Source organism: Sphaeramia orbicularis, chromosome 3 (assembly GCF_902148855.1).
Source record: "Sphaeramia orbicularis chromosome 3, fSphaOr1.1, whole genome shotgun sequence".
Taxonomy (NCBI): Eukaryota; Metazoa; Chordata; class Actinopteri; order Kurtiformes; family Apogonidae; genus Sphaeramia; species Sphaeramia orbicularis.
Genome location: NC_043959.1, coordinates 61,214,673 through 61,241,640, shown reverse-complemented (window position 1 = coordinate 61,241,640; position 26,968 = coordinate 61,214,673). Strand labels below are relative to the sequence as shown.

Below are 26,968 nucleotides of genomic sequence, written 5' to 3'. Positions count from 1 at the left end.
GACAGTTATTAAGCTATTTTTATGCTGTTCTGCATTTTGTTTTGCAAATACAAAGAGTACCTCTCAAATATATAAACAACATACTGTATTTTTAATACATCATGCTTCATATTGTGTAAAAGAAAAGGGGTAAAAGTATTCAGATGTGGCTTTTTGGTCAGTTCTTTCCACCACAACCATGCTGACAATTTTCTGAGATGTCCAGAGTACCTCACTAGTGTTCTGGTGAGATCAAATCATATGTTGAATTTTAGATGAAGAGTGAATTAATCAGGAAATCTGAATGAAAATTTCCAGCACAGGAGAAGTGGAAAGATAGTTCCACATGTGAGTGTTTTAGTGGCTGTCATAATAATATTAATAATGTGGGCAGCTGTGGCCTAGAGGGCTGGAGAGTTGGCTTGTGACTGAAGGGTTGCCAGTACGATTCCACAGACTGGCAGAAAAAGTTGTTGGCTGATGCACTTTGCTCCCCGGATGCCTGCTATGACTACAGATGGGTTCAAAGCAGAGGTTGAATTTCAGTGTGAGGTAAAATGTACTGTATCCAGACAATAAAGGAATCTGAATAATACCGTACTTTCGGCACTATAAGCTGCTACTTTTTTCTGGTTTTGAACCCTGCGGCTTATACAGCGATGCAGCTCCAGTATAGATTTATACAGGCTAACGTCCTCCAGGGGGCGCTCTAGCAGGAAGCACAAGAGTGAGACAGACAGGAAGAAGAAGAGGTGATGAAGAGGAGAAGTTTGAAGCTGAACTTTTAACAATCATTTTGCGTGTCATGCACAAACCCTCACCATGGAAAACACGAAGAAATGCATATGATGCAGCTAAAACCAATCTATGTGTCTGTAAAGAAGGAAATAGAGCTGCGGCACGGAAGTGCCATTGAGCAACAACGGAGGAGAGACGTAGAAGGAGTGTGACGGAGCCTTTGAGGATGTTCAGCTGAAGAACACTGAAGAAGACGACTGCAGTGGTTTAATGAGCAGAAGAAGAGGAGGAGACAGACCAGTGACTGTTGTGGGTTTTGAACCAGCCTGTTCCTGACGTTTGACTGCCGTTACAGACACTGTTTGTTGTTTTGGGGGTGGCCATGGCTCAGATGGTAGAGCAGGTCGTCCAATAACTGAAGGGTTGGAGGTTTGAATCCCGCACTTTGAGTATGTGTTCATAGAAGAGCACTATAGAAATCTAATCCATTATTATTATTATTATTATTATTATTATTATTGTTTGGAAAAAAGCAGTTAAGGTATGGAAATAAATATTTAAATAATCTGTCTGTTTACCATCTTTCTGTGTAAATATCTCAAGTCACATCGTGGACACCTGCAGCTTATAGTCAGGTGCGCCTTATAGCCCAAAAAGTACAGTAATAACAGATAGGATTTCCATAGCGCTTTTCAAGGCCCCCAGATTACCCATTATTCATTCACTCTCACATTCACACACTGGTGGTGGTAAACTACACAGTCGCCACAGACTGACAGAGGGCTGACCAATCCACAGTAAACAGCCCCTTCCACCACCACCAAACATTCATACACATACATGTGAGTGACACTGGAGGCAGGGTGGGTGAAGTGTCTTACCCAAGGACACAACAGCATGACTACAAACTAGGACAGAGTGGATTGGAACTGCCAACCCTCCAGTTATTGGAAGTCTACCTCCTGAGCCACAGCCACCCTCGTAATATGAATATGATACATATTTTACAAAGGACAGCCTGTGTGTTTCTTTTTTTACACGGTTGCTTCATTACAATGTTCACTCATCACAGTAGTATCCTGATCTGTGGGATATTTTTTATACTTTTAAAATATGCAGAATTTGTTTCTGAAGCATGATGTATTAGAAATGTTACCACCTAGTAAACTGCAGGACATTTATAGAATATGTTTGGTTGAAGTTTTGGTAGCTCCGTCTGTACTGACTTGACGCCTTAACATACAGTTACGCGGGTTCAGTATCTCATAGCTCAATCTGACTCTAGTCTCTTGAAAGTGATGCCTCAAGTCCTCGAGGCTGCACTGCTGGTGCTTCTCGATGAAGTATGCTGTCAAAACGAGGTGTCACCTCACAGCGGATAAGCAGAGTGTCATCTTTGACAAATGCTCTCTGACTCAGCTGTTGAAGGTGCAGAAAGGTGACGTAGCCAAAGCCCTTGGGGTTGCGGTGGTTTGTGGGCTTCTGGAAGGCCTGCAGGTCAGGTTTGGTCTCCATTACCTCCACATGATGCTGACCCTCGGGGCCCTGGTCCAGGATGGAAAGGCGGATTGTGCCCTGAAAAGGCCAGGACAGCTGCCCATCGAACACACCTTGCATTGTGTGGACAAAGAGCGATATGTAGTTGGAGCAGCGCGGGGCGTTGGGGGTCTGCAGGTGGAGGCGCAGGCACAGCTTGTAGCCGGGGCGACCTGTGTAGAATCCTGGGCTGTGTTCAACGACCGGGTGGCCCGCCTCCTGACTCCGCATGTGGGCGGAGAAACCTCGGAGACGCCAGATGAAGATGCCATGGCACTGCTGGGCCTCCAGCTCCTTCACTGTCTCCTCCAGAATGGACACTCTGCGCCGCAGCTCATTCAGCTGTCCTGCCTGAGGAACAGTTAGAGACAAAGAAGGTTCAAACTCTGTTTACTAAAACAGTCACGCTTTTAAAACAGATATGAGACAGCAAGCTTTACGCAGTGTCTGAACAGTAGGGCTGTGTATCGGCAAGAATCTGGTGATACGATACAAATCACAATACTAGGATCACAATATGATATATCACGACACTGTTAAAAAGGCAATTTTTTGTTTGTTTGGTTTCTTTTAAAATGATTATTTCCTTGAAGAATTGAATTACACCAGAAATATAAATACTAAACACATTATTTGATGAGAACAGGATCTAATGCTGTATCACAAAATGTTCCTGTGTTCAAACTGAAATTCTGTTTTACAGACATTAGTTTCAGATCCTGTTCAAATGTTCAGATTCTATTTGTTCAGAACTAACATCAGAACAGGATTTTTGTACGATCCCAACAAAGGAACCAACATTATTTAATAAAAGAGTGTGAAATAATAAAAAACAAAAAAGAAAAAACAAAAAACAAAAAAACTAAACTGAACCTCCACAATACCTGCATTTGAATAAATACCTAAAAATATCAATACAGTACTTTTTAATATCAATACAGTATTGTGAAATGAAATATCGCGATATATTGCAGAACTGATATTTTCTTACACCCCTACTGAACAGCCCTTGTGGGTTTCAGGAAACATTAAGGATAAACGAATGCTGCTTTCACGTGCTATGGGAATTATGGTAACAAATTCAAAAATTGCACATGAACGCCCTATTACATCGTACTTGGAGAACTGGGAGAAAATTCTGATACATGACCTGCCGAGATGAAATAACCTTTGAATTTCTCAACAAAACAGAGAGCAACAAGGGATCCATCACAAATGTTAAAGAATGCTTTTATCAATGTAAAAAAACAAAACAAAAAAAAACACACAAAAATACTGTAGCAGATAAATTCACACATCAACAAAACTGTTTGGTCACAAAAAATTGTGTGTCAGCCATTTTTCAAAAGTGGAAAGGATCATCTTCCTCACAGCACGTGAAGGCAGCATAATGTTAGCCTCATAGCACAACAGCCTCAGTCATATTTTTTTTTTCAAGTCATAGCCAATGATGCAAAATGAAGCAGCAGCGTTAGAGAGTAACAGATACCACAATCTGGACAAAAACATGACTTAGGCAATTACACTATGAGGCCAAAGGTATGTTTCCTTCGCCCCTCCTTTATCAGCTGAAGTGGAAACTGCAAATCAGCCTAATGTACTAAAACACAAAGCCATCCAACACCTGTGTTTCTTTTAAAATGATGAGCTCTCGCAGCTGGTGATCCTGTTTCACCAGTCGTCCGTCCATCTCTCTGAGCCTCTGCATTTCTTCGCTGGGCTGACAGGGGGCGCAGTTACTGCCGCTGCACCCGGCTCCTCTGGGTCCAGTTGAGGGGGTGGCTGACGCTGCAGCTCCCTGGTCCTCGGGGGAGGCAGAAGGCCCCAGGGTGCACAGAGCTTTGGTTGTGGTGCCGTTGAGGCTCAGGCCGCGCAGGAACTCAGCCATGTAACGCATGTGCATCTGCGTGAACTCCTGCATGTGCTGAGCCAGGTTATGACGCAGCATCTACAAAGGGATGTAGGTTTACATGTCATTAAAATGTAATGAGTCGACAATACGAAAACAACGTATTAATATCAGCCGTGGATGGGATCACGTACCCGTTCTTTACATCCAAAGATGCTGAAATTACATGCGATGGGAGCTTTTGGACAATCCATGTCACAGTGGGATTCCATCTGAAAGAAAAACATAATCAACTGTACATTCATATTTATAACAGAGAAACATTCCATATTCATCAGTTTACCATTTATTCTTCATTATCACTTAGTTGCTCAATATTATTTCTTAATCATATTATTTGGATAAATGTTAATTCTTGTGCTTTATTTCATCAACGTTACTGAATTATTCTAATTTAGTTCATCTTGTTTTATTTCATATTTTACTTTAATGTTAAACAGCATTGAGTACTATGACAAATGCTATAAAATTAAAATGTATATAACTATAATAATAACAAGAAAAGCACTCGGAGAGCGCAGACCTCCACCAAGACAGATCTGCCCCCCCCCCGCCCCTGATCACCACCAAAATTTAATAATTTCTTCCTTGTGCCAGTATCAACATTTCCTGAAAATTTCCTGAAAATCCGTCCCTAACTTTTTGAGTTATCTTGCTAACAAACAAACAAACAAACAAACATGCACATATGCATGGGAGGCAGATCTGTCCTGGCAGAGGTCTGCGCTCTCCAAGTGCTTTTCTTGTTTGTTTGTTTGTTAGCACGGTAACTCAAAAAGTTATGGACAGATTTTCAGGAAATTTTCAGGAAATGTTGATACTGGCACAAGGAAGAAATGATTAAATTTTGGTGGTGATCGGGTGGGGGGGGCACAGATCTGTCTTGGCGGAGGTCTGTGCTCTCAGTGCTTTTCTTGTTCTCTATTGTTATTCATGCGTTGTTTTTTGTTATACTTATAATGAAAAATGAAGTTTGTTATTTTTCATTATTGCATTGCTACTCTTATTTATATTTATCGAGTTAATTAGTATGTGTATAAACTACTGGATATGTGAATTTCCCCTATGCTGAATAAGTATCATTTGCTACAGTAGGATTGGTGCACAAATGCGATAGGTCTGACTGGTATGAATTACTTCCTCTGTTCCTGTAACACAAGATGTACTTAACAGATGACAAGAGGAATTACTAAAATATTCATAACTTACATAGCAGACATTTTTACTTGTCGTTGTTGTAAAACCAGTGTTCTGAAGCCCCAAACGACCCATCATGCACAGCACCGAAAACCAGCCGGAAACCAACAGAACTAATAAACGGTATGCAGCTGAAACTCACCTGGTCTCTGAGCAGGTCCATCTCACAGTACTGACAGCTCACTGAGGCAAAAGGACACTGCTGCTGATGAAGCTGAAAGACCAACCACAACCACACACTAGTCCTCAGGGATTCAAGGTCCAAACCAGGCAATCATTTCATTGACTTATTTTGGATTCATCTACAGAAATACAGAGTGACCAGTACCTCTCTATCTTCATAAACAAAATAGGCCATGCAGTCTGGGCATGAAACAGGTCTCCTTTGGCACTCGGTACTGGTGTGCTCTTCTAGATGGGTCTTTCTCACAGACTGCTGGCAGTGTGGGCAAGGCACAGTAGCAAACTGACACTGTGCCAAATGATTCTGGAGGGAATAGCACAATTTATTTTATTCAGCAGTGATTCATATACAACAATTTCATGGCTCAAATCAATCGCAACCTTTAATAGAATATTTTCTAAATCATGGCATGAACAAATACGGACATAACGACAAGGAGGCCCTTATTTATGATGATTTTGGATAAAGACCAAAAATAAATATACACTAAATTAAACTTTTATCCTGTAATTATTATAATAGAGAGAGAGCGAGAGAGAGAGAGAGCATATTATATTATAACAATTAGTTATCATTATTATTACTACTACTACATTATTATTACTATTCTGTTATTGCTGTTTCTGTTAGCACTTTTCGATGTGCAATTGCCTATTTTTTCACTACTTTTTTAAAAAATAGTTATTGTTATTACTCTTTGTTTATAATATTTCTTTACATTCAGTGTTGTGTTGCTATTGGAACCTGAACGTCCTGAGGGCTCTTTCCAAGGGATCAATACAGTTCAATCTAATCTAATCTAATCTAATCAAGGATGTGGTTTAAATTGCTCTTGGAACAAATTAAGCTCCTTTCTTTTCTTTTTTTCATATTATATAACAGGTTTAGAGACTACATAATAATAAAGTAGTCCCCTAATGGAAAAATACACAAATAAGGCACATATAATGAAAAAACCAATGTGTACTATTCTGATCTTAAACTTCTGAACACACGTGAGTCTTATAAGGGCTGTAATATGAAAATATGATAAAGTGAATTACTTAATGTGTTTTATCTGATACGAGGGTGTTTAGTAATATACTGCAGCTGCAAATTCAGTCATTATATCAGCACTGTACTACTCTGTACTGTTCATAAGACATCCTGAGCTTAATCATCAAAACTTCAACTTCATGACTGTTAATAAGTGCCATACGTCTCAAAACCCATATAACTGAAAACTACGTTCACATTAAGACAGATTTAAGTGGAAGCGGCCTTAAATTCCTGGAATGTCTCAAGGCTGTCAAGATGAAGGACACCAGTGACAGATTACATAACTAATTTGTGGCTGACTGCATCTACTTTATATATAAAAACACAAAGTAAGCAAAGAGTATGTAGGACCAACGGGCAGATAACTTTAAAACTCTAGCCTTGTGTTGAAACTTTCCTGTGTCCTTTCTTGAGCTGGACACAGAATCAGATGTATTTACTAAGACTCCTTACCTCTAAATGTCGAAGCTCCATTTTATCAGAACAGCCAGAGTTTGGACACCGAACAGTTAGCGAAAGAATCTCCCGTTTTGCAAAGTTATCAGGAAACAGCTGGTCTTCTGACAGCATTACATTGTCCACAGGGCACTTCTGTCCTGTGTCACTGTTTACAAGAGGAAAATAGAAAATCCAGATGTTCAATTATATGTTGTATTCTTCCTTTGAGCAGGAAAGCTTGTCTTTGTAAAAGTATTACATAATCTGCCTAGTAAATATCAGGTAAATCAGTGGTTCTCAAAACTTTTTACAGTGGAGTACCCCCTGAAATATACTTTTTTAGCCAAGTACCCCCAACTCTCACTTCAGCATTTTTGATTGAAAAAAATTAAGCAAAATTTGTTCCTGAGCCAAAGGTGTATTTTTATATTTTCAAAACTTTGTGAACAAGCAACATATAATTAACTGTAATACATTAAAAAAAACACATTTTTTAAATGTAAATTTTGTGTGCAAAATATAAACTGAAAAGTGCCCTCTTTCATTGATAAGAAAAATAAATAAATTGGTCATTAATTAATAAATAAACCTTTCATCAACAAAAAAAATTACTCAGCTACTCAAATAAACTCATTTTGAATAACATAAAATAGAAATGCTCTTAAAATGTTACCAAAGCTTAAACAAGATAAAAACTACTATATGAACATATTTATTGTGCTGTATATTTCAGCATTAATTCTCATTATTTATTTTGTCGGTAAATGGTGACTTATTTAATGTCTTTTTTCCAAAAAAATTTCAAGTACTCCCAGGGCTTCTGCCAAGTACCCCTGGGGGTACATGTACCCCACTTTGAGAACCCCCATTGTAAATTATTGCTCTGCAGTTAGCTAGCATCTATGATAAGAATTTCATAATTCACAAAAAGGAGACTTGATACCACTGGTAATAAGTGGAATGAATAGCATACCGTATGGATTTCTCAATGCAGTTCTTGCAGAAACGGTGCCCACAAGGCGTCTGAATGGCATTTCTCAAAGCCATGAGGCAGATAGGGCACTCATATTTACTCTCTAGGGGAGGATCAAACTCCACATCATAACCCTGGAGAGGGGTTGCAGCCTGAAGACTGGAAGAACTGCTGCTCATTAAGGTACCAGGACCCTCTGAAGGACTGAGCAGAGATTCTCGGTCCTTTTCCAGCATCGCCAAAGCACATTCGGACAGCTCTCCACCAACAGCTCCCTCATAACTGTCCTCCTCCACAGTCCCCTTATTGTTTTCAAAGCAAGACATCTGTGGAAAGAGCCACAAAAAGAAGGGATGAAAGAGTAAAGATGGCAAGCCCCCCCCCGATCACCACCAAAATTTAATCATTTCTTCCTTGTGCCAGTATCAACATTTCCTGAAAATTTCATCCAAATTCGTCCATAACTTTTTGAGTTATCTTGCTAACAAACAAATAAACAAACACGCACGCACACAAAGCAAAGCAATCAGAATACCTCCTGGCGGTGGTAAGAATATTCTGTCTGTTACTAAATATTTTGTGTATTTGTAGAGCCACTGTGATCTGTAAGTTATAATGAACATATGGAAATGATAAACTGAAGCATAATATTGCTAAAATTACACTTTTTTTCCCAGTTTGTTCATGTTATTTACATTTTTGAAAGGATAGTTTGTAGATATAAACCTTTTTGTAATGTAATTTTACTTTTTTCACTCTAAAACATAGATAAAAGTTTGGAGTTGACTTTATTTATATATTATTTCACTGGTTCGGCTCACTGCAGATCAAATTTAGCTGAACGTGGAACTGAACTAAAGTGAGTTTGACGCCCCTGTTATAGAGCATAATTCCAGTAACATGGAGATACAACAGCGTACAGAGAAATGTCATACATATTATGTTAGTGTTTTAACAAATATAGTCAGATAAAAGGTGACTAACAATGACAGTGTGAAGTGCTCATAGGAAAGGGAGAACTTAGGTGACACCTAGCCTTGTTGTGCCGAATTCTACTCCCTGACGAATACTGCTCCCCCTTCCTAAATCAGCCATGAAGAGTCTGGTTGTAGGGTATGAAATTAACTGTGAATTATTCAACCTCTTAACACCATCATAGCTGTGTAGCAATTAAGTAATGAATAATATTGTAAGATATTTCAGTTTTGTTTTTTTATCTGGTTAGAATGTGCAAACTGTAAGGTATATAAAACTTTCTAAAGTTAAATCTTAGATACACAACACACAAAATATATAACAATAAAAACAGATACCGCGGCTGGGGATGCAGTTTTTGGCAGGGAGCAGAATTCTGCACCAGATATTGCTGAAACCTGCATCCCCCATTACAATAAGCTTGCGAAGCTACAGGAGTGAAATGACTTTAGCAGCTCACATTGGGAGCTATTCTGGTGTAATGACCGGGCGAGTTTGGTGCACTTTGTCCTCTTCATGGCTGATTTAGGAAGGGGGAGCAGTTTTCGGCAGCTGCTGAGTGATGCAGTTTTCGGCAGGGAGTAGAATTTGGCACAACAAGCCTAACATGGGAAGTACCACTGAAGTGATGAGGTCATTACATTCATGTTAGAATAACGTGACAGGCTTTAAAATGGAGCAGTATCCTTGGCAATACTAAGCCAGGAAAAACAGTGAAATGTTAGACCGGTAATTAGGGTGATCCAACAATCCTGGTAAAAAATAAAGTTTCAGATAACCTCAATTAGAACCCTGCATTAGATTTTGACATTCAAAAGATGATTTAGGAAAAAATTTGGAAAAAAAAGATGTTTTAGAGGTTGCACAAGTTGCTGGAAGTGTCCTGGAAATGGACTAATTGTTCATTTTCAGCATGGCTGAGCTGACCTGTAAGAGAAGAGCAGTACTATCAAAGCCAAGGTTTGAGTGATTCAGCTACAAATATATGAATTAAGTAAGGCATATACCAGTTCATTAACTGGAATTTTTACTAATACTTATTTTTGACTGTTAACAGCTAAATGCATATCAGTGTGACACCAGAGCAGAAGCAGCTGATGGTGGACAACATGATGTTAAATGCAGGTTCTCTGGGTTCCACTTAAACGTTGGGATGTCCTTAATCCATCAGATTGTGAAGGGAAGCAGATCAGGGCATTTGTCCCCACCAGCACCATGCGTTTGTTTGAAACTTTGGATCTGCCACAAACATTCTGAACAGTTCCTCCAGTAGACTGGGCTGATGATGCAGACTTTCAGAAGGAGGAGAAAACTGGGCATTCCACTAAAGCTGTCAATGATGTCACTGACAGAGGGGCGGAGCTTATTCCAGACTTCAACTGTACCCGAACAACAAATGCAGATCACAAACAGTACTGGCAACAAGTTGTCAAAGAACACAGGAACATTTTTGGTCATTTAAATAAACCAACAGTGGTTGTTGGACTTTCTAAGGAACATTTTTATGTGAGTGTCAGTTTGATTTGGAGAATAAAATGACAAATTATTGTAATCTGCCTTATTCATTTGGATAGTTCTGTTATAGTATATAGAGCCATCTGCACCTGTCTGTGACACCTCTAAATATATACATATATATATATATATATATATATATATATATATATATATATATATATATAAATTTGCATCAAATTTGGACTGAAGTAATTTGGCCAGATATGGAACCAAATGCAGGGCTCGAATCCAGAGAATCTGAAAAAAAATTTTTTTGGATCACTCTAATGGAGATACAACAGCGTACAGAGAAATGTCATACACATTGTTAGTGTTTTAACAAATACAGTCAGATAAAAGGTGACTAACAATGACAGTGTGAAGTGCTCATAGGAAAGGGAGAACTTAGGTGACACCTAGCCTAACATGGGAAGTACCGCTGAAGTGATGAGGTCATTACATTCATATTAGAATAACGCGACAGGCTTTAAAATGGAGCAGTATCCTTGCCAATACTAAGCCAGGAAAACCAGTGAAATGTTAGACCGGTAACACACTGAGGCTAACTGCTCACACACAGAGGAGCCTTGTCAGTGCAGTGGGCTGGGGAGCAGCCATGCCCTGGATGCGGAACTCGAACTTCAACCACAGCAGCTACACAACCATGGAGAGCACACACACACACTGACCTGGACACGGACACGGCTCACGTCTTCATCAGCAACACAAGCATTAAAACCCCGAGTAAGCGGATGCTACTTCGGAATGTATCTACCTTCGGTTTGAAAATGTCTCGAAGTTTTCGTTTCTTCAGAGTTTCCTGTTTTTTTTGTCCTGACGTCATCAGCGCAAACCTGTTGCCGCGTACCGTGCGGCCCACAGCGCCCCCTGTGTGCCGGAGGACGCCGTTGGCTAGCACTGAGCAAAAGAAGCCAGAAAAATGGCGAACCTCAGGAAAATCTGTCCTGAGTCTTTGCCCCATCGGATCAACTATTCGCGAAAAACGTTATTTCAGGGGAAGCTTTTCATCCTACTATGTGTACTTATAGTGGACTCTGGAGGAGCTACCACCCACTGGGTAGTCACAGAAGACGGAAAAATCCAACAGCAAGTATGACAGTTAGCTCCCATATCTGCTAGCGCTGACGTTAAGATAGATGGCTAGCTTGTAGAATTTATGCTAGTTTTTAATATTTCATTGCATGACTTGGTAAAGTGATATTAATGGTTTTATATGAACTCCAGAACAGTCTTTTGTGAGCACCGGTATTGTCACATAAGAACCGCAAAAGAATAAAATTTTCATTCGGTTTGTTTATTTGGCCACGTCCGTTAGCCTACATTAGCTAAGTTACCTTACAGCTGGCGCTAACATTCAGGTGTTTTAGGTCGTCGTGGTCAAATAAATGATACTCATGGCAACATTTCAATTGGGAATTCCTTATCAGTTTACTCAAGTCATGCTGACCGCCAGCAAACTGAGGACTGTTGACTTCGTGAAGCTACAGAGAAAACTAAAGCGTAGTCTGCCAGTTAAATTTGACAGGCTGTGGTCCTCAGTTTGCCCTTGTAAAATTAGACCTGCGTGATTTACTACGTAACCTGCGTTAATCAGCCGGTGGTATATATTTTGTTGTCATTGTGATGACATTTATGCATTTAACACCCAAAGCCGTGCTGTTGTTACAGGTTGACTCGCCTTTAAACCTGAAGCACCCACATGATGTTGTGATATTCATGAGACAAGAGACCCGTGTTAACTACCTCAAAAAACTAGAGGTATGTGTGGTTCAAGTTCTTTTACTATAATCATAAAACACTACTGTATACAGTGCTTTTTGATGCTTCACCTCTCACCAAGTCCTTCGTCCTTACTAATTATTGTCTTTGGTTAATGTGATGCAGAAGCAGCTGGTGGCACAGAAGATCCACATTGAGGAAAATGAGGATAGAGATACTGGACTAGAACAGAGACACTACAAAGAGGATGCAGACTGTGTCATGGCAAAAGTACCTCTGGGAGACCTGGACCTGTATGATGGCACTTACATCTCCTTGGAGAGCAAAGACATCAGGTAAACATTGGAAAAGAGAGATGTATATCCCCCAAGAAATCGTTATCTTGTCAAAAATCTTGTAATTATTTGCATTGCCTTGGTACGTACAAGAGTTAATTATTTGTCTTGTTTACATGTACAGCAATGTCAAAGCAAATTTATCAGTTAATGAAAAAGTAAATATTATTTCTTGGATTTCTTGTGTAATGTCATGGGATAGTATTAGTACGTAATATTTTTATACTAAGCTGTTCATTTGAAATTTAGTATTTTCCTATGAGAAATGTCATCCTGAGAGATTTTCCTCTTCCCTCTCAGTCCTGAAGACTATGTGGATTCCAGGTCAGCTCTGCCTCCAGATCTAGAAAAGCCTGACTGTACCAAAGTCTTTGAGCTACCATATAGTATCCATGCTTTCCAGCATCTTAGGGTGAGTACAGACGAAATTTATCAAGTGTTTGCAAATGGAAGGGAGCGGAATTCAAGTATCTTTCATTGCCTCTGTTGTTTAGGTGTAAAAGTACTTTTTGCTCTACCTGTGGTAAAATTTGTTTTGTTGTCATGACTGTGTAATACCCCAGCAACTCCTTCAGTTATGGTTTTTACACTGTGCGTGCATTTTTTTAATACTGATTTCAGTTATTGTTTATTATGTGGAAATCTATTTGTATAATACCAAAAGACTTATACAATATTATTATAGCTTCACAGGTTAGATGATCACTGAGTTTTGTTCAGATGAATCTTGCTTTAATTTGCTTTGTGTTATTGTTGCTGCTTTGTATATGTTGTGCCAAATGCAAAACCTTTCTGTGTGGTCCAGGGTGTGCAGGAGAGGGCAAACCTGACCTCCCCACTACTTTCAAAGGAAGATCCAATTTTTAGCTCATTGTCTCAAAAGCTTGGCCGAAGTATTGATGAGGTTGGCCATCGTATTCATCATGGATTATTAAGGGTAAGTTCTGCCATGTACACTCAAGACTACCAGATCTGTTCATATAGACACTGTTGCAGCCTTAAGTTATTTCAGAAACAAAAAATTATGCAACATAATGATAGTTTTTATAGAAAACTATAATGTGTGTGTTTCAGAACTCGTCCTCCTGGGTGCTGTACGACATGGCATCATTTTACTGGCGAATGAAGAATGAGCCTCAGAAGGCAGTAGATTGTGTTGTTCGTGCTCTGCATTTCTCTCCAAGGTACCACCAGCTCGCTCAGAATGCCCCTTAACTGCTGGACTTGTTGTTTGCTGAGCTGTAAAGATTATAGGACTCTGCCCTGCATAATGTGAAACCTGTTGACATTCGCACACTCGGTATGTGTTCTGTGTGTGTACATTTAGGCAACACAAGGATGTCGCCTTGGTGAATATGGCCAACATCCTGCACCGCGCCCATTTCTCAGCAGATGCTGCTATTCTCGCCCATGCTGCCCTGGACCTTACCTCAGATCTGTTCACTAGCCACTACACCTTAGGCAACATTTATGCTGTGAGTCAAAGCCTCATTAAAATGTACACTAAAGGCTAAAGCACATGCTAACTGTATGTAAACCATTTGGTAAAACATTTACAGTGGTGTCTAATGGTCAGTCAGTGAGATGACAAAAGCTTGGAACATTAAACCCACAAGAATATCATGTTTTTGCATCGTGGGAAATGGACGCTTTTGAAACCTGATGAGTGCTGAGGTTTATGGTGTTTGACTGACTGTGGACATGTTTATCTAAATTAAATTTAGTGCAGTTTTTTCAAAATGGCTCTGTAAATGGCCTGTTTGTCACATAGTTCTAATAATTATAGTAATAAATCTAATTTTGCTTTGTTAGTTTTAAATTTGTCTTGGGCACAGTTCTGCTGAGGGCCCTGTTGAATCATATCAGTGGATAGAAAAAAAAAATCAAATTAATTTTTTTGCTTAATAGTTGCTCATTTGAGATACTCTGAAGATACGTACAAACACTAAAATATTTTTTCTTGAGCTGACAGCAGAGTTATTTGACTTGATAGAGATGAAACACATCAATGCCAAGAATAACATGGATTACAATGGACAAACTACTGAAAAATCTGCATTTTCATAGAGGAAATGCCTCAACATGCCTCTACCTTCTTGAGCCTTCCAGCCTTGATGATGAAGTAGTTGAACATTTTGATTGAGTAATTAGCATTAAATTTGATTTGTTTAAAAAAAAAAAAAAAGGTTTTAATTTGTCTAAATGTATATGTTTACCCACCATCTCTGCTGCAGATCAGGAGTGCCCTTGATGTTCAGGTGTTGCCTCTAAATACAGCAAATGAACTGGTCTGAGAAGGCTCACTTGAGATACGGGGTTGAACATATGCAGAATTTATGCCTGCATAAACATGCGCCTGCATGTCTGGTTTATTTTGCAATAATAACAGGCTAGCTGTATGTCAGTACAGTACAGATAGTTTAGTTTTGGTTTAATGGGCACGTAGATAGTCTAGGTTTGTGTTTTTATTCACAGGAATAGTTTGTTACATTTTTATTTAGCTTTAGTGTCATTTTGAGGGTTTCAGGTGTAATGAAGAAAATGTTTTGTAGCAGTTCAAATATGAAAAAGATCAAATATGATTGAGGAACCATTATATATATTTTTTAAAATTTTATATTATACTAAGCTATTTAATTCTTAGAAACTATGAACATTTAACCTTGCTAGCACACAACAGAGCTGGATAATTATCATCCACTGATTAATCAGCAGTTAAACTACTAGTCTGAAACAAAGATCAAGTCATGTTTTTTTTCTTTACTCTAATAATCATGTGGGTCTTGTTTTGTTTTGTTTTAATGGAACTAGATGCTCGGGGAGTACAACCACTCAGTGCTGTGTTATGAGCAGGCACTGCAGGCCCAGCCAGGCTTTGAGCAGGCTCTGAGGAGGAAGCATGCTGTGCTGTGTCAGCAAAAGCTGGAACAGCGCTTAGAAGCTCAGCACAGGTAGGAAACCACACCTACACACAGGTACATGTGTGGGGTTTAATGTAGTACCATTTCAACTTAACCCCCTTTGTGGTCTCTTTGTCAAACAGTTTTATATCAGAAATACAGTTTCATCTAATTCCCCCAAAATAACATGGATGATTCAATTCTGTGATCTTTGCAGATTTAATAAATAATTACTTTCTTTTGAATTAAGGTTGTTTAATCAAATTTACTGCATCTTGCATGTCAGTTCTTCATAAAGACCCAGCTTTTTATTTCCACATATGTAAAGTCATGTGCATTTGCATATTATGACAGATATAAACTGGTAATAGAATCAGTTTTTGGCACAACACTGACAGCTACTGGCATTTTCTAAGGTGGAATGGGTCCTCGCATGTTACTCAGTGTATGAGTTCATTGTGAGTCACGAATCGTAAATCTCAAAATGCGAACTTAACCTTTCCATTTATTTGTCTTGGTTCTCATGCATTACATATGCTTTGGTGATGAACAAACACTTGAACACAAATGTCTGTTATTTCAGCTGGATTAAGCAGCAGTCTGTGAAAAAAAAAAAAATTATATATATATATATATATATATGTGTGTGTGTGTGTGTATGTATGTATATATGTATGTATGTACAGGGTGGGGAAGCAAAATTTGCAATATTTTGAGGCAGGGATTGAAAGACAGTGTATGACCAATTAGTTTATTGAAAATCATGAGAATTTATTTGCCACAAGAAAATTTACATAATAGAAAATGTTTTTATTCTATGTGTTCTCCTTCTTTCTCAATAACTGCCTTCACACGCTTCCTGAAACTTGCGCAAGTGTTCCTCTAATATTGGGGTGACAACTTCTCCCATTCTTCTTTAATAGTATCTTCCAGACTTTCTGGTAATAGTTTTGCTCATAGTCATTCTCTTCTTTCCATTATAAACAGTCTTTATGGACACTCCATCTATTTTTGAAATCTCCTTTGGTGTGACGAGTGCATTCAGCAAATCACACACTCTTTGACGTTTGCTTTCCTGATTACTCATATGGGCAAAAGTTTCTGAAAAGGTATGGATAATAGTGTTAGGTATGATTATGACATCAATATATGTTTTCATTTCAAAACAATTGACGTAGTGCCTGCTGAGAAAAAACAACTAAATGTTCATTGTAAATTTTGCTTCCCCACCCTGTATGTCTTTTTAAAGATATCAGACTACTCAATGCTTGTAATTTTATCAACAGGAAACGTGATAATTGTTAATTTGAGTTATAAAAAAAAAAGATAGAATATTAGTTAAAAAGTATGTGACTCAAACTATCAGTTCATGGGTATGTATTTGCTGTCAGTCGTTAGCCTAAAGGTATGAAAACAAGATGATAATGTGGTATGCTTTGTTACCCTGGTGTGTATTTCTGCCAACTGTTCTCTATTTTCCCTCCGTCATTTTCCATATTTTTAGATCCCTTCAGCGGACACTGAATGAGCTAAAAGAGTACCAGAAGCAGCATGACCACTATCTTCGCCAACAGGAGGCACTGGACAAACACAAGCTGCTGCAGGAAGAGCAGATCCTACGCAACATTATACACGAGACCCAGATGGCCAAGGAAGCCCAGCTTGGTATGATGCCACGCACATTAACCAGACCTGCTTATGACGGCACTGAAAACAGTTTAACACACACGAGGAGGTGTTCTCTAATCTAATGCCACTTAATGCGCAAGCTGTTTTAAAAAGCTTTGATCTTTTTATATCTAGGTTTAATCTTCATATGCGCACATTGTTTGATGCTGCAGTAAAAAGAAAAAAAAGCCCTGAAACGTGCTTTGTTTTGTGTGCTTTAGGGAACCATCAGATGTGTCGTTTGGGCCAACAGCAACGCAGTCTCTACTGCCCCTTTGACCTGCCTGTGCGTTATCACCGTGGCGATCTGTTTGAGCATGTTCACTATGTACAAGTGAGTCTTAGATTTGGAAAATGTAGGTTATGGCGACAAGAAGACTAATTGTTCATTGCCCTGGGTTTTGTGAAAACAAAAGACACACTTAGTTCTGTCATAATAATTATGGATACAGTATGACTGACGGCAATTACTTCAGCTTACTGTGATCACTGCATAATCGGTAGAATATTTTCCATACACCTGTATAAAAGCAGCTGGAAGAAACTAAAAAACATATTTTGAGCACTATTTCCACTTTCCATCTGTAATGACATTATTTTTTGCTCCCACATCCTCTGCTATGGTTTATGAGACATTAGTGCAGAATTAGTGCCACCAACTGTTTATGAGATGAGATAAACTTCAGTGATCCCCTCAGGGAAATTCAGTCATCCTATCAAAATACAATTAAATAAAAATAACACGAAACAATTAATTAGCTCATTATTTAATAGTAGTATTTGTTGGCAGTAAAATAGTCATTCAGCTCATGTGTTTGTAAGCTCTCGATTAAGGTGTTGTATATTTTTAAGGCTGTAGGAACAAAGGTTCCTTCTGGCTCTTCTAATATCATTAGCCTCTTCGCATAATTGCACTAAGTCATATTTTTGGCTAAATTGTGATATCTACATAAAATGAGGCAGTGGTGTTAAGAGAGTAAAGTTACACAGATATCACAATTTGGCCAAAAATATGACTCAGGCAATCATGCTATGTGGCTCACTTTGAGATGAACATAATTGATTTAGGTGTATCTTTTTATCCTAAAAGTCAGTAAGATTTTTTAAATTTGTATTTTGTCAAACACCAATGTTTCATCTACCCCTGCATCCTAGATGGATTGAATTAGAAAAGGACGCAAAAAAAAATGAACAAATGAATCCCAGGGGACACAAAGATAAAACAAAATTTACAATAATTTTTTCCCCATAAGCGGCCAATAAAAATGTCTCTTCGCATTTTCCTGTGAGCCAGCCATTTAGTACACGGTTAGTAGTGCGGTCCCTGCATACCTCCATCCCATACATCTCCCTCACTCTCTCTCTCTCTCTCTCTCTCTCTCTCTCTCTCTCTCTCTCTCTCTCTCTCTCTCTCTCATTTCACTCAGTACGCACAGGTCATATGGATGTACAGCTGCAGGCACCAATGATAGTACTGATACTGTGTTGTGAATTTGTCGATCTGTGGAGTGAACACCAGTGAAAACATGCCTCTGAAAAACAAACTAAAACTATGGTTTGATAAGGATCTTCCCTTGACTGACCGACAGAGTAACTAGACCTTATGCCATTGTTGTGGTTTCTGTCACTCACCAGGAGTGAACCACTGACCAGTCTGGATCAGATCAGCTTAACATGTTTTAAAATCACCATTCTTTCAGAATATTTACATTTGTTCTTTAAACAGTTCAGGAAAATATGATTATGTTTCACTTTCTGTTTATGTGTGTACAATGGTGTATATGTGTGACATGATTTGATCTGGAAAATGAAGATGATGAAACAAACAAAATACTTTTTAAAATTGAAGTTTTATTTGGGGACTCAACAATATAGCAGTGGGACTCCACAAAATGTCAGAGGGACTTTTTTTTTTGTGAGCTGAGTCCCAGGACTCAGTCAGACCAATTTGTAGATGAAACACTGAATTCTAATAAACAGTTTATCTTCATGAGGTTATATTACTTAACTACTGTTAAGCATATAATACTGGCACAAAATGAGCCAAGACAGTTGAATAGTGTGTTGCTGTTACTTTAATGACAGTTAATGGTCGGCTGAAATTTCATGTTTGTGACAGCCTGAGGCCCAAGGTACATGTCACATTTGTTTACGTAGTCACATAATATTTATTTACTACTGCTCCTGAATAAATGACAGATGCCTCTGAATTTATATTTAATTTATATAGACTAAATGAAAGTGAGTGTTTGTGTTTCTCAATTAATTCTGTGTATATGTTCATAGTTTGGAGAGGAGGTGTCAATTGCATCTAGTGTGGCACTTGTGTCTGAGCACAACTCAAACCAGACCGCTGCCAGCCCCTGGCTTCACCCCTCTGTGTCTGGAGACCAGGATCCTGCCGCCGCGCTCTGGGGCGGCCATCAGGATTACACACAGGTAAGACATAGAAATACATCCAACTTCTTTTCTCAGGGGTTCAGCAGGGTTAAGTTGGCAGTAGGTCTGGTGGTCATGGGGCTCTCAGGGGTATGACAGTATTTGACTAAAAACTGCATTTTTACACAATTCCTGACTATTACTAACACACAGTGGTGAATTTGACATTACAGTCAATCCTAGCAAGAAAACAGCAACACAAATACGCTCACGGATGAGGAAAATATAATTTCTCTGAAATACCTATACTGCTGGTATATATATATATATATATATATATATATATATATATATATATTTCCTTATTTATTGTTTATATTTCTTTTATCTGTAGTATAAAGTCAGCTTTTTGTACATTTTAGCAGTGTTTTAGTAATATATGTATATTTAATATTTTATCTTGTAGCTTTTGTACATTGCCTATATTTTTCAGTATTTTGTGTGGTATTTTTAGACTTTTTGCGCTTTAAATGTTTGCAGCTAAATGGATATTCATTGTTCCTGTAACAGTGACAACAAAAGATCTATTCTATTCTATTCTATTCTATTCTATTCTATTCTATTCTATTCTATTCTATACTTTTTGGTATTTTTGTGTGTTGTATAAATAATAATCGCAAATTAACAATGGTTAAATGATATTGAAGGGCCCTGAACCATGATTAAGCATTACACTAAACAGAAGTTTACTTTGATTCTATTCCTAATTGTTGCAGTGGTTGGGAAACCCTGGATATACACATATGTTTTCATTTAGAATTGGTTGCAGTAGGTCAATGTAGATAAATTCTGCAGTGCTGATGCCCATACCAAAATTTAGAGAGCGACTGCACCACACTTGTAAAGAAATGCTACGTGATGAATATTTAAAGTCACATGAATATTGCTTATCTTTTATCTTGCATCAAATTGTGAGTAAGGTCAAATGTTTTGTAAGTTTTTTTTTGTTTTTTTTTTTCATATAATTGCAAATTGTGGTCCCAAGAGACTGATTAATAGTTGAACGTTTTTATTTATTCTATATACTGTGTGTACACCTGGTAACAGGTGTGTGACTGTGGGAAACTAAGTGTTGTTTTTTCCCCTTAGGACATGCAGAGGATGTTGTGGCCTCAGAGGGCTGACTGTGCCAGTGAGTTCCCATCGGTTCCCCCTGCTGACCAGCTGCCCACATACTACATTCCTCCTGAAACACAAGGCCTCAGGTCAGTACACATTCCTGGAAACTCAATGCTGCAATAAACATCAGCAAAGATTACCTCCAGAGTTTGCACTTGTACTAACTGCCCAGAAGTGATATGTTGCAATATTTGTAATTGTTTGTATCCAGCCCAGTGGCAGCTCTACTGTATGGGGGCACCAGTCCTCCTCAGACAGTCGCTTTGCCAGACTGTGGCCCAGTGCCCCAACCATATCCAGCCTCACTGCCTGCCTCATTAGACTGGCCACTTGAAGAAAAGGAGCTGCCAGATCCCTTCACCTCGCAGGTATGTATGTGAATGGTGACTGTCAGTGTTCTATAACCAACCGCAACAATAGACAGCAATTAACATAACGGCAATTTCAATGTGTCTGATTTCAGATACTGCAGCTACGCAGTGGAGGATGGACACTGGAACAGATAGGGTCCAGAATCGCTCAAGCTCTGAAAGAAGTAAGAGATCTATTCATTACTCTTTTGGTATTTTATAATATGGCTGAGACACCTGCATCAAGCATGGTTTGATGTGCTACTTGCTGAAAATTTTAAGAGGATCAGTCACTTTATACTGTATATACTTATACAGTGTTAATAAGCTTCACTGCTTTTGACATGTTACGAATTTCAATAGTGCACTCAAATGCTGGAATGACAAGATGATCCTACAGAGTCAGATCCATCTCTTACTTTGTATACTTATAGCAAGCAAGCAAAGTTTGTTTATATACCACCTTTCACAGGCAAGGGAAGTCACATGGTGCTTCACAAAAGACAATAAAATACAATATAAAATTACAATCACAAATAGGTATAAATTAAAATAAACATGATGGTCATATAATAACCCTTAATCTACTGCCGTTAAAATGCCTGAAGAAACAAGTGGGTTTTGAGTTTATTCTTAAAAACATGAACAGAGTCCAAAGAACGAAGAGAGTGGGAGATCAGTCCAGAGCCTTGTCCCCTCAGGTCCTGAAGCGAGTGTGAGTAGTAGGTAGGTAGGTAGGTACTGTTCCAGCGACCTCAGCCTCCGAGAGGGGGTACAGGGGCATAACAAGACTCTGATATCAGACCATGCAGGGCTCTGAAGGTCAACACCAGGATTTCAAAATGAATGCGGAAAGTGACTGGGAACCAATGAAGGGCTTTTAAAATCGCGGTAATATGAACCCTTCTGTTGGTGCGAATCAGGAACCTGGCAGCAGAATTTTGGACCTGCTGCAGTCGAGACAGGTCCATTTTTGTTTAGACAAGAGAATAAACTGCTACAATAGTCTAAACGAGATGACACAAAGGCGTGGATAACCAGCTCGAGATCGTCTTTTGGTACAATTTTCCTAAGTTTAGCGATATTCCTCAGCTGAAAGAAACAGTTCCTTGTCAGCTGTATAGTTCTATTTTTGAATGATATTAAAGGGTACCTGTGATCAATTTTCATTGCTAGCTATTTCAAAAGATCATGTATAATACTAGCGGTTCCATCAGGTAACTTGCATTACTAACTAATAACTTACTTGCATAACTTACGTTTATTAAATATGTGGGAATACTAAGTCACTGCTCCGTCAGTCAGTCATGGTCAGAGACATGTTGCCTCCTTCACGGGCTGTTCCAGCACCGGTAGTGACGCAGACTCATTGTATTATCCGATTATCTGGGCTGTGATGGACTGGTCACTGACCCCATGCAGTAGACACCAGTCTAAGATGACACATTATCGACTGGTGCTGGGTCACGTCTCTAGGACAATGGCAGAGTGCAAAGCTTACAGCTGTGCTGCTTGATTAGTTGCATTTGTCAATGGCAAAGGTCGAGTGTAGTGCATTTATGGTGATTTTTTTTTTTTTCCTTTTACTGAATTTGTGCCTCTCTTGCTTATAAGTAATGCACAAAGCACAATTAATGTCGTAAGCATGACCAGCACAGGTTCACTTCAGGGTGTCTCCCCATGTCGGCCTGTGCACTGAATGCCTTTGGCTACATTCAGACTGCACACTAGGGCTGGGTATCATAGCCATTTTCCATAATCGATTTGATTTTGATTCATAAGGTTCTGAATCGATTAATCACGATTCAATTCAATTCGATTCAATATCGATGCGATTCTGTATTCATTGATTGATTCAGATTAATTTAGTGATATCAAAGTACAATTTTGAGTTGTAACCTGATTATTTGACTACTGCAGTCATGCAACACATCAATACTGAAATCAATATTGATATTAGAGAGGAAATAAATATGACATTTCAAGGGTTTGCAAGACGGAGGTGGCCATGCTTCCGCATACTCCTGGTCCTAATCTGAAAAATCGATCTCATCCAGTATTAATCGATTACGCAAAATTAAAACGAAATCGATGTAAGATCGATTAAATCAATTTTTTTACCCAGCCCTACTGCACACACATCAGATGTCTTTATTTTGGGCTCCTTCCACTCATCGTCCTAGAGCAAAGAGCATTTATTATTTTATTTTATTGTTTATTATTCATTTATTGGCCTCATGACCTCAATCTGACCACTGATGAGAATTTTGTGACTTTTACATCACTGTTGTCTCGCTTGAGATTCATCACAATTCTGCATTGGCAGGAGTCAGTAGGTGAATGTCAACAGGGAAATAGTCCTGTATTAAATCTGATAAAATGTAAACTCTAAATCTGACTTCAGTGGCTTCAGTGTTTACCTACAGCTGCATGTAACACCTTTGTGTATTATTCTTTTTTTGCAGGACCAGTGTACAACAGAATCTAACAGTGGCTTTATTTTAATAGTAGCATGAAGAGTAAAACATAAAAACCCAATCTGAGTAGTAAGTCTAAATTGAGCACTCAGGTTTACAGTGTGAGTGTAGCCCCAGACTTAAATCACTTGAACTGCCCTTTACAGTGATGACTTTTGAATGACTGAACCTTTTTTAGTGAAATACTGGTTACAAACCTACCCTACAGAGATTTATGTCCATAAAGTCTCAGTTTATTGGAAGTTCTTAACTGCTGATGATTCACTCTAACCTCTCCAACCTTCAGCTGTCTGCAGTGATCTTACGTTGTTAATTTTCTAAGCTAACACACTTGTTTTTCGTACACACAGGCCACTATACCCCGCTGGCAGGTCCACAATGAGGCAGCAGTGTTCTGGCGGGCTAAAGGCAATGGCAGCCGTGCCTTGCAGTGCCTGCGTAAAGTGTTGAGCTCAGCTCCACCGTCCTACCGCCACTTGCCCTTCACCAATGCTGCTAACCTACTGCTGCACTATAGCTTGACCACCCACGCACAGACATTGCTGGAGCAGGCACTGGCACTGAATGCATCAGAGGTAAAGGCACATGTACAGCCGCAGTTTACCACTTTAGAGTTATACCTAATGAACTGTCGGACCACCCACTGTTATTAGAGCATCAGCTTGATGACAGAACCAGCTTTTCCTGATAGTCTACAGTACCATTCAGCAGCAGTCACTGATATGAAACTAAGAACATCCTGACGATACATGCTTAATCCTGTAGCTCATCACATATTTCTTTTCAATGTGTCTGTGTAAAGAGAATCCATCAGGTCACCATACAATAACTGGGGTTTACATTTGGACTTTTTCTCACTAGCCCAGGATCTGGAAAGAATTTATTTTACCTGACAAATGTGAAACTTACTGTCCTCATTTAATAACAGCCTGTGTTAAAAATGTGATTATAATGTACACTTAGAACAGTGACAGAATAGCAACATCCTCATATCTAACATCAGTTAGATACTTAATGAGCAGTGGGGATGCAAATTATCGATTAATTCATGAATCATTAGTTGGTTGACCTTATCGATCAATTAACGGGTAATTGATAAGCGGCGATTTTCCTGAGAGCCTGAATTTGTCTTTCAATAGAGTCTATAAGAATAAAAGCAAAATACTGTTTATGTACTTCATGAAAAAAGTATGTCATATTCCTTAATGATTGATTTATTGTACCATTTGGGATACAGTACAGGCAATGACGTTTATGTAGTAGAACTAAATCAATTCTGCAGAGAAATTCAATAAAATAAATGGATCTGAAGAGGGGCAGTTTAGAAGAAATGGGCATTTTTGACTTTGCATCACTACCTGACATGATGGAGCGAGACACCCCCCCCTATTTTCCCGTGGCCACTGGGGTGCCCGACATACCTTATATTGTGGCCCAGATCAGGACCCTGGAGGATGTTTTCAACTTATGTCTCTCTGACCAGATAGTCCAGATCACCATGGACTAGACCAACCTCCAGGGAAAACGCTCCGTCCAGTATACCGACCATGCATATGTGTGTGTATTTGGGCAGGGGTGCGGTTTCGCTCTACCATGTCCCTACGGCGATTCTAACTAATCAACGCCATGATCCAGTTCAATGACTATCCCGGCTGCAGCATCGCAGCGCGGACATGCCGGCAGCCTTTGGACAGGTGTGGACAGGTGGACAACTCACCCCAATATTCAGCCTCATCGATGAAGCCTAGTGTGGGCAGTGGTGCCCCCTACTGTCGACACCACAAACACCGCCGTGGAAAAGGGCAATTAACCAACAATATTGTAATTTAATCGGGCAAATTCTTATCGACAATTAATTGATAGTTAATTGTTTACATCCCTAATGAGCAGTAGTGTTTAACCAAATAAACAGTAATGTAATGCTGTTTACAATTAAATGAATGCAAAATAATTACTAGCAAACAGATCTAAGATATTTTCAAATATTTATTTTGTCAGATGATGCTATGATTATTAATTAAACATATAAATGGTAATGATTACAGTTGTGTAGGAATTTCAGCTTCATCCAACTTCAGATAAACTAAACCAGGTTCGAAGAGACACAAAGTTGCACATTATTTGTTTACAGTCCTGTCAGACACAGGGCAGCCTTAATGAACAAAAAGCAAAGTACTGAAAGCACTAAAATTCCAGGTTGAGTCAAAAAAAATAAAATGAAAGGGCGTGTGGCATGTCGCCACATGCAGACCGTCAGCCGACTGACACACAAGTTTAACTCAGGACACTGACTGTGCTTATTTCTCGCTCCGCTTCTCTGTTTTGTTTTACCACCAGCTGCCTCTGAGAGACAGACCTGAAGAAAAAGGGTTAAAACAGTGTAACGATTAGTAGAAGACAAGTGTAGCAGAGAACAAGAGAGTTCTTGTAGTTTTGAAATTTAAATTTTAAAATATTCTTTACACTTCTTTAGGGCTGCACGATTTTGGCAAAAAAAAAAATCCTGATTTTCTTCCTCTAAAAACTCGATTTTCGATTTTGATTTTGATTTTTGGGTAAAACTACAAAAGACAACAGAAGTCAGCATGCCATTTTCGTGAGCAGCCAACAATGCAAGGCACTGCTCTGACCTCAAATCTGTGATGGGATCACGTGATGAACCCACAGAAGTTTTATTCTTAATTAAATCTTTATTGAATGAAGTAGAGTATACAAACAATGTATACAACAAGAAAATAACAGAAGTTTGCCAGGGGGAATACACTATATAATACAATGTCCAAATCAGAGCAAATACTTATGTTTTTTATAGCCTTTTTGTTTCCACATTTATCTAACAGCTTTAAATAAAGTTCAAACATCTTTCAAAAAATAAATATTTGGTTTTGTGTAACAGAACTTACATTTGTGAATGAAAAATTTAGCAAATAAGAGGACTAAATTGTAAATATGTATGTATGTATATATATATATATATATATATATATATATATATATATATATATACACACATATATATATATATGTTTTTTTTTTTTTTTTTTTTTTTTTTTTCTGGGTATCTGGGCCCACAGAAGTGATACCAATGTAAGTCAGTGACAGGCATCAGTCGTGCGTGCGTGCGTGCGTTGACCACGTTAATATGAGTGATCCACATGCGGTTCTATTTAAACTGGGGGATCCGTGCGTGGAATAGACCGACCCAGGACACGCTGGAGGGATTCTATCTGTGGAGCTGGTGGATGTGTGTGGGCACAGGGCTGTGTGGGCTCCTCTGCTGAGGCTGATGACCCCGAGACCCGGACCCAGATCGGAAGAAGACAGTACGATACGGATCTGGGACAACGGAAGATGAGTGATCCACATGCAGTTCTATTTCAGTTGCGGGATCTGTGCGTGAAGTCACGGCTTACATTGCTATAAGTACTGCGGGCTCAATAACACATTTAAAGTCCAGTCATTACACAGACTTCTGT

The 26,968-nt window shown here is 38.9% G+C and overlaps 2 protein-coding genes across 4 annotated transcripts in view; one reads left to right on the top strand and one right to left on the bottom strand.

Annotated features, from left to right (window-relative positions):
* Window positions 1-1,829: 1,829 nt before the first annotated feature.
* Window positions 1,830-11,377, bottom strand: traf6 (TNF receptor-associated factor 6). Of its 2 annotated transcripts, none has more exons than XM_030162436.1 (8): window positions 11,154-11,377; window positions 7,993-8,318; window positions 7,035-7,185; window positions 5,688-5,846; window positions 5,502-5,573; window positions 4,297-4,374; window positions 3,878-4,201; window positions 1,830-2,604 (listed from the first exon to the last, which is right to left on the bottom strand). In XM_030162436.1, exons 2-8 carry the CDS (start codon window positions 8,316-8,318, stop codon window positions 1,999-2,001), a joined length of 1,716 nt encoding a protein of 571 aa, XP_030018296.1. In that variant the 5' UTR covers window positions 11,154-11,377; the 3' UTR covers window positions 1,830-1,998. The 2 variants fall into 2 exon arrangements, with proteins under 2 accessions (XP_030018296.1, XP_030018306.1); XM_030162446.1 differs by having other exon boundaries at window positions 11,240-11,267.
* The window catches only part of ttc17 (tetratricopeptide repeat domain 17), a 35,828-nt gene continuing 20,211 nt past the window's right edge, over window positions 11,352-26,968 (top strand). Inside the window, exons 1-15 of one of the 2 annotated variants that reach the window (XM_030162420.1) lie at window positions 11,352-11,575; window positions 12,154-12,243; window positions 12,370-12,539; window positions 12,840-12,951; window positions 13,345-13,476; window positions 13,614-13,723; window positions 13,867-14,014; window positions 15,351-15,490; window positions 16,944-17,104; window positions 17,329-17,441; window positions 19,394-19,546; window positions 20,636-20,751; window positions 20,877-21,033; window positions 21,129-21,200; window positions 23,843-24,067. In XM_030162420.1, coding sequence (XP_030018280.1) covers window positions 11,405-11,575; window positions 12,154-12,243; window positions 12,370-12,539; window positions 12,840-12,951; window positions 13,345-13,476; window positions 13,614-13,723; window positions 13,867-14,014; window positions 15,351-15,490; window positions 16,944-17,104; window positions 17,329-17,441; window positions 19,394-19,546; window positions 20,636-20,751; window positions 20,877-21,033; window positions 21,129-21,200; window positions 23,843-24,067 — 2,070 coding nt within the window. In that variant the 5' untranslated portion in view covers window positions 11,352-11,404. The remainder of the gene's footprint in view (window positions 11,576-12,153; window positions 12,244-12,369; window positions 12,540-12,839; window positions 12,952-13,344; window positions 13,477-13,613; window positions 13,724-13,866; window positions 14,015-15,350; window positions 15,491-16,943; window positions 17,105-17,328; window positions 17,442-19,393; window positions 19,547-20,635; window positions 20,752-20,876; window positions 21,034-21,128; window positions 21,201-23,842; window positions 24,068-26,968) is intronic. The other variant, XM_030162427.1, reaches the window with a different exon arrangement.

Coding starts and splice junctions, on each gene's coding strand:
- traf6 (XM_030162436.1), bottom strand. CDS start 8,318: ATGTCTTGCTTTGAAAACAATAAGGGGACTGTGGAGGAGGACAGTTAT. Junction 5,574..5,687: donor TTGTTTATGAAGATAGAGAG/GTACTGGTCACT, acceptor TTGGTCTTTCAG/CTTCATCAGCAGCAGTGTCC. Junction 4,202..4,296: donor TCTTTGGATGTAAAGAACGG/GTACGTGATCCC, acceptor ATCCCTTTGTAG/ATGCTGCGTCATAACCTGGC.